General features: G+C 40.2%; 1 protein-coding gene across 2 annotated transcripts; it reads right to left on the reverse strand.

Annotated features, from left to right (window-relative positions):
* Nucleotides 1-2,038: 2,038 nt before the first annotated feature.
* On the reverse strand, nucleotides 2,039-6,952 carry LOC124257164 (phosphatidylinositol N-acetylglucosaminyltransferase subunit P-like). Of its 2 annotated transcripts, none has more exons than XM_046691181.1 (5): nucleotides 6,847-6,952; nucleotides 6,165-6,261; nucleotides 4,982-5,054; nucleotides 3,369-3,487; nucleotides 2,039-2,704 (listed from the first exon to the last, which is right to left on the reverse strand). In XM_046691181.1, exons 2-5 carry the CDS (start codon nucleotides 6,238-6,240, stop codon nucleotides 2,580-2,582), a joined length of 393 nt encoding a protein of 130 aa, XP_046547137.1. In that variant the 5' UTR covers nucleotides 6,241-6,261; nucleotides 6,847-6,952; the 3' UTR covers nucleotides 2,039-2,579. The 2 variants fall into 2 exon arrangements, with proteins under 2 accessions (XP_046547137.1, XP_046547138.1); XM_046691182.1 differs by lacking the exon at nucleotides 4,982-5,054 and adding an exon at nucleotides 4,681-4,752 and having other exon boundaries at nucleotides 6,164-6,261; nucleotides 6,847-6,938.
* Between the last annotated feature and the right edge of the window lie 317 nt (nucleotides 6,953-7,269).

A 7,269-nucleotide genomic window follows, 5' to 3' on the forward strand; every position in this document is an offset into this window, starting at 1 on the left:
GCTCAGGGCCCTCGCCCCCTGTACACGCAGCCCAGACAGCGAATGGGACTTCTCTCAGGAAACACTGCCTATTCGAACCCACCAAGAACTTTCCGGAGAATATGAAGGCTCCCTAACACTGCAGCCTTCTGCATTACCCAGAGTGTCAGAAGGACTGTGCTCCCGGTGGAGAACCCGGGCACTCTCCTGATCTGCGCCAAGAGATCAGGAGGTACCAAACCAAGGGCACCGAGAACAATGGGGAGCCTGACGACAGTGTACTTGGGATGCAAGCGAGACATTTCAAAGGCGAGGTCCGCATATTTATCATGCTTTTCCTGAATCTTGCCAATCACATTACTGTCAAAAGGGACAGAAAATTCAATGATATAAATAAATTCATTGGCTTTATCAAAAAGGACAAGATCAGGTTTGTTGGCAGGAATTCTTCTGAGGCTGTATATGGGCCTATTCCAGAGAAGTTTGAAAGCATCATTTTCCATGACGCCCTGGACATGTTCAGGGTCGTACCATGGATGGACCTCGGAGTCAAAGCCACAGGCATGGCGAAGACGGTAGTTAAAGCAACGAGCCATGCCATCATGTCTCTTAAGATATGCTGTTTGTGCCAAGGAAGAGCATCCAGTAACAAGGTGTTGGACAGTCTCTGTAAATTCATTACACAGTCGACATTTCACATTGATATTTCCTTTAAGAATCACATTTTGGCGATTACGAGTGGGAAGTGACTGGTCCTGAGACTTGAAAGGGGTATATTTATTTAGTTTATATTTTGTTTTTGTTTGTTTTGCTTTGTTTGGGATTTTTTGTTGTTGTTGTTTGTGTTTGACTTTTGTTTCTTTTGGTTGTTGTTTTTTGGGGGGGGGGGTCCACTAAACTTCCCTGACACCAGATGTTACTTTTTTTGTACGTCAGTATATTTGATGGATATCCGTTTAATAAAAAGACACTGGGTGGTGGCAAAACGAACGTTTCCTTTCGACATAGCTTCTCCTTGTTTAGAAAGGCGCCATCCTGAAATTGACCCTAATACATCAAACCGAGTATTGGCCACGTTATTTAATTATTGAAAACCTGATAGTCTCAGACACAAGAATCAACCAGTGTTCATTTAACAATGAGCGAGAGAAAATTATTAAGAAAACACAGCAAGGAGAGTCGCTGCATGTTAAGTGCAACCACTGACTGAGGATGGTGAGTGAGTGAGTATGGCTTTACACCGCTTTTGGCAATATTCCAGCAATATCACGGCAGAGCGACACCAAAATTGGGCTTCACACATTATACCCAAGTGGGGAATAGAACCCAGGTTTTCGGCATGAGGAGGGCCAATAGGGCAATATGCTCGTATGGTCACTCAGACCATGTGAATTAAAACTTAAACAAGGTAAGCTTTTTCATTTTCAGAGATACATTTTTTTGGTTATGTAAACGATGATTCAAAACTCAAAATTCTCAATAAATATAGTTTATTGACATCATATCCACATTCACCCTTGCACTCATTTCAACGGTTTACAAGATCATATCAACACATACTTGTGCTTCCCCCAAACACAACACTTGTTTTCATGCACATGTATAAACTGATGTGAAAGCAATCTTTCCAAAAGAATCTCTCAGCTGCACAGCAGCAATTCACAGTCCATGTACAAAATAATTCCCAACAGAAATGTTTGGGTCACTGAATGAATTAGTCACAATCTGTCATTGAGCCTGACCAACCACCGTGACACGGATAGCTTGATGGCGACCTTTTCCAACCTAGATTGCTCACTTAGGCCTACTTAATAACCATGGGCTTCAGCAGTGTTTAAAACTCACAAAATTCCAAGCCAGACAGCCGGACTGGTAACTATAAAAAAATTACCAGTCCGGATACAAACTTGCCTGTCCGGTTTTCAACAATAAACTGAAATTGGTTATCCTAACATGAACTGTCCAATCATAAGTAGTTTAACATAATTTTCATAATACCTCAAACTGACAACAAGATATAATAATCATAATAATGATAATGTCTGATATTATGAAATATTTAATGCTAGGGGTAAAAATATCTACCAGACCACCGGACAGGCTGCTTTTCAAATTTAACCGTCCGAGATGAAAACAAACCGTTCCGGGCGGTCGGGCAGGCGGGGAATTTTAAACGCTGGCTTCAGGAAGTCATTTTTGGCCCGAAGACAAGTGAAAGCTAGTGACTGAACTGATCAATGCCCAAAGTAGCTGCAGAGTTATCTCTTGTCATTTATTACTTTGGGTCTCTTAAAGCCCCAAACAAGTAATGACAGTATTCAAAGTTGATTCAAAACAAAACCACACTTGCCATTTCAAACATCTCCTGTGGTTCACAATCTCTGAGCAGCAATCACTGTTTCTGCAGTTAAGTTACCTCAACAAAAGTCACATCTTTCATCCATTTCACAGCATTGACCTCACCTAGTGACTTTGACCTTCATGCAGAGCAGTCAGATGACCTCTGACACTGATACGTCACACAATGGACTTCTGCTTTCTGATCGCATAGGATATTCATATGCATCTTCTTGCATCAGAGCTGTATCACACCGTTGACTTCAGCTAGTGACCTTGCCCTTCAAGTACAGTAGTCGGCTGACCTCTGACACCGACATGTCACACAATGGAGGTATGGCCTCTTCAGATGGAACAGGGTATTCAGATGCATCATGGGAGTACTCATCTAACAACAGAAGTAGAAACATTTCAGTATTTCCATTACACTGACTTGCATGATGGCTATGAGCATGAGCGAGTGAATTTGGTTTTACACCACTTCTAGCAATATTCCAGCAATATCAAGGCGGGGGACACCAGAAATGGGCTTCACACAATGTACCCATTTGGGGGCAGTGAGTATGAGGTGAAGGTGACAAATTACAGCATCTGTGAATCATGAACTACTATTTTTTCAAATGAAGTGATTTTCTTTTCTTAGTTTAGGGAAATGGATCACTCTATAACTGAATTACACTCGTCTTAATCGTTTAGATTACATAAAACACAACAAAAGGAAACGGGCGGTCAAATCTTCAAACATGCTTAATTGCATAGATTGATGAAATATCAAACCAATATTAACCAAACCAAACCTCCCCACTTTTCCATCTTCTAAAAAAGGAAACACACATTTTTCAGCAAATGGAAAAAGAAGCTGTCCTCCATATTTACTGTATATAATTAATCAACTGCACAAAAACTATGGTAACATGTATCCATGGCAACTCAGCTTTAACTAATACATAATAACTGCACATATTTATGCAGCATTGTGGACAAATTTCCAAAGTAAAAACAAGTCAAGTATCTGCCCAAACAGTTAGTTACATGTTACCATGACAACTCACCTGTAACGGTATGCACGGATGTGAGGGGAGGTGTATTGAGGAGGAAGAGTCCGAAGTACACAAGATAGGCCAGTATGACGACCACACAGCCGTACACAGGTAACGTCACAGCCCAGTGCCTGGAACACACACAACAGCTTTTACAACATTCCAACATGAAGTAAAATAGTAGACTTTGATCAGCTCTTTGTTTACTGCATTTTGAGTGAAACCAGGTCATTCTCTGGTGTAAGCATTCTCTTCCCACAGAGGTTACTTGTCATATCTTCCTACGAACCTCTGTTCTAATACGGCCATATTGCCTGGTTCTCGTAAAATCCCCTAGCGGCAAAAGATCGCAACACGAATTATCTCCCTTCTTTCTATCCAATCAGAACACGTGTTACATTGACTTAGATTCAACTTGACTAACACAAGCAAATGTGGGGCCACAAATATCCCCCATCTGCCGGGGACTTGTGTTGATGTTACACACAAGACGTTTAATGGCTAGCATGTCCGTTGTCAACGAGGGCGATGGAGACGCCACTGATCCGCCATAACATGACTGAGTTCTGTCTAGAAGAAACGTTTGCGCATCGCGCAGGGGAAGAAGTTTAGTTTTCTCGAAGCATACGGAAATTACCGAGGCCTTGCGAATGATCACTTTTGAAACAACGTCGCTGATTGCACAACTAAATCTGATTGCCTCCAATCACGAGTCTTGAACGCTCACACCATGAAGGGCCGTATTAGAACAGAGGTTACGTAGGAAGATATGACAGGAGTAACCTCTGTGGGAAGAGAATGTGGTGTAAGATACATCCTTGTATTTTTAACACATTTAATGGTCTCTTGTGTAAGTAACATCTTCTAGATTTTATTAATAAATTTTATGGTCTTTGGTGTTAGTTACACCTTTTTGTATCTTTTAATCAATTTCATGGTCCCCCATTTTACATACTTTTGTATTTTGTAATCAATTTTATTGTCTTCGTGTTAGTTGCATCTTTTTAGCTCGCCTTCTATATTGGTTTCACCCTGAATTCAGAGCTTACTATAAAAGAAACATTGTCATGAATGTTTGCAGGTAAACATCAAGTTTTTAATTGTTTTAAGTAATAAGAAACTACAGGCAATGAAGTCAGTCATCAGTACCAGTCACTGACATTTCAGTTTCTCATCTTTGTATCTCAACACATCATGAGTTCGATCTGGTGTCATCACAGTTATCCAGAGGACAGTATGTGAGTCCAGCAGCATCAAGCCATGAATTACGGATGTATGCCCACACCAAGTACACAGTAACCATGGTAACAGACACTATACTCACTTGCTTGGCCAGCATGTGAGTCCAGCAGCATCAAGCCAGGAATCAGGGATGTATGCCCACACCAAGTACACAGTAACCATGGTAACAGACACTATACTCACTTGCTTGGCCAGCATGTGAGTCCAGCAGCATCAAGCCATGAATTAGGGATGTATGCCCACACCAAGTACACAGTAACCATGGTAACAGACACTATACTCACTTGCTTGGCCAGTATGAGTCCAACAGCATCAAGCCATGAATCAGGGATGTATGCCAACACCAAGTACACAGTAACCATGGTAACAGACACTATACTCACTTGCTTGGCCAGTATGTGAGTCCAGCAGCATCAAGCCATGAATCAGGGATGTATGCCCACACCAAGTACACACCTAAAACATGCAATCACATCATTTAACAGGGCATGGCTACTCAAGAGATAAACCGTCTGTGTTATGAAATTTGAGGCTGTTTCACTAGAGAATTTTTACATCTTAGATTTAATTTGAACCAATCGCTTCAGCAGTCATTTTTATGAATCAATATGTAGGCCATCATCAACATATTCATTCACTCGTTTTTTTTAATTTTTGCAGGGAAAGTAATAATATAAGAGAGGCATCAATTTGAAAATTGAGACCTCATTTTAACCAATTTGAATCAAGCATTCTTCAATGTCATGTTAGCTTTGTGAGATTGAATTGGAGTGAACTTTCATTAAAAGTGATTATTATGAAAGGCATGGAAGTAAATTCACTGTCACTATATAAAGAATGATACAAAGTTATCCTTCGTTCATTGCTGTTTTCTGTTTTGATTTAGTGAAACAAGACACATTACCTGTTGTACAAGTTGTACATTGCTGAATTCCAATTTTCATTTTGTGCATAAAGAACCTTGCCTATTGTACATCACTGTATTCTGATTTTCATTTCGTGTATAATGAAAGGTCCCTGATGTACATAGCTGTTGTACATGTGCCGATAACTACCCTATCCGCTTGATCAGCTTTGGGGTTTGGAGTGCTTTATTATTATTATTTCACATGCTTTGAGTTATAGCAAGGCAGTTATAGCAACAGCACACAATCAAACACTTCAAATCATGACCAAAAATCAAACTTCAAGAGTACAGTGTTTAAATTATCAGAATCAATTTAATTTGTTTGTGCTCAGGAATGTGAAACTGTCTATCAACATGGTTAGTGTTCATGTCATTTCAAGAATACACTCGTGCATTGTGTATGAACATCAAACTTTGCCTTCACATGCTTATGAGTGTCAGCTGACAAAACTTTGTTTTTTTCACTGGGTATTTTCAGAGTAAACAGAATCTGTAGAACAAAATTAAATGCATATCATCTTTAGACCATTCGTGACATTAAGAAAAATATAACAAAACAAAACATTAGTGCTAAAGCATACTGGGCTCCAGTTCATCCCTAGATTCCCTGTTGGTGGTTATAGTGAAATATTCACAGACAAGCTGGTAGAAAACTGTACCAAAGAGGATATATGAGAACAGGTAGAGAACAAATCCAAGCACTGCTCTCTCTGGTGTTGGCGAAGGTGAAGCCATCTTCAGTTGAGTACAGTTCGTCTGAAAAATGAGTTCATTTTAATACAACATGTATCTTGAAAAGTGTTTAAATTGTGTCTCTGAATGTCAGCCTAATTTGACAAGAAAGACCGAAATGATTATGTTCGTTTCCCTGCGTAATTTACTGCTTTGGTGAATCCCTGGATGTTGGTGCAGGCAGACCAAGTGGCATGGGATTCAAACCAGCCTCATCTACATGGCAACTCTATTTAATTGATTTAGTGAATGTATGTTCTAATTTTAACGCCCCTTACCGATACGCGATTTCATAAACACGCAGACATGTATACACACCAAATTGTGTAGTGATTATCATGATCCCCCCGATTACAAATGCAGGTGCATAAGACATTTAGCAGACACATGCACTATATGGCTTACCTATACATCCGTTGACCAAAAGACTATCGAGGTATATGGGTGTCCGGATGATTTCCTAATCCTATGCTGATATTTCATCAATAAATGTGATTGCGCTCTACCGCCGAACTCTATTAGTTTCTGCGTACTGTTTAGCATAAACTGAATCGTGTTTTAATGTCCTATGCCAAGAAATTTGGCTGCCATACATTCTAGCTATATTACCTGATGTCTAGCGCTAATGTGGTTCCACAACTATGGATACACAACACATTATTCTTCCGATTCTATTTGCTGACAGCTACGCACTCGGTCTGGCAAAGGGAAACAACTCTGTAAACGACTCGTACATCATACCACTACAAGAAATAGGTTGTGTTTGGGCTGCGAGTTTGTGATACGACGGACCTCCTTGAGTGAGAGAGTTTAGTTTTACGCCGCTTTTAGTACTATTCCGGTACCTCCTTAAATTTATGCATTTAGTGATGGGAGTTTGTTGGCGTGGACTATTGGTATGATACTCAACAGTTGCAAAATTGTTGATATTACCAACCCTACAGCAGTACCCATACACGTGAGATATTTCCATGAACCATTTTCATGAACCCCTCAAATAACAAATGACAAGTACCTACCGCCCTCCCCGAT

Source organism: Haliotis rubra, unplaced genomic scaffold (assembly GCF_003918875.1).
Source record: "Haliotis rubra isolate DU_JTF1 unplaced genomic scaffold, ASM391887v1 Scf65, whole genome shotgun sequence".
Lineage (NCBI taxonomy): Eukaryota > Metazoa > Mollusca > Gastropoda > Lepetellida > Haliotidae > Haliotis > Haliotis rubra.

Coding starts and splice junctions, on each gene's coding strand:
- LOC124257164 (XM_046691181.1), bottom strand. CDS start 6,240: ATGGCTTCACCTTCGCCAACACCAGAGAGAGCAGTGCTTGGATTTGTT. Junction 3,488..4,981: donor CTCACATACTGGCCAAGCAA/GTGAGTATAGTG, acceptor TGTGTGTTCCAG/GCACTGGGCTGTGACGTTAC. Junction 2,705..3,368: donor ATCCGTGCATACCGTTACAG/GTGAGTTGTCAT, acceptor TTCTGTTGTTAG/ATGAGTACTCCCATGATGCA.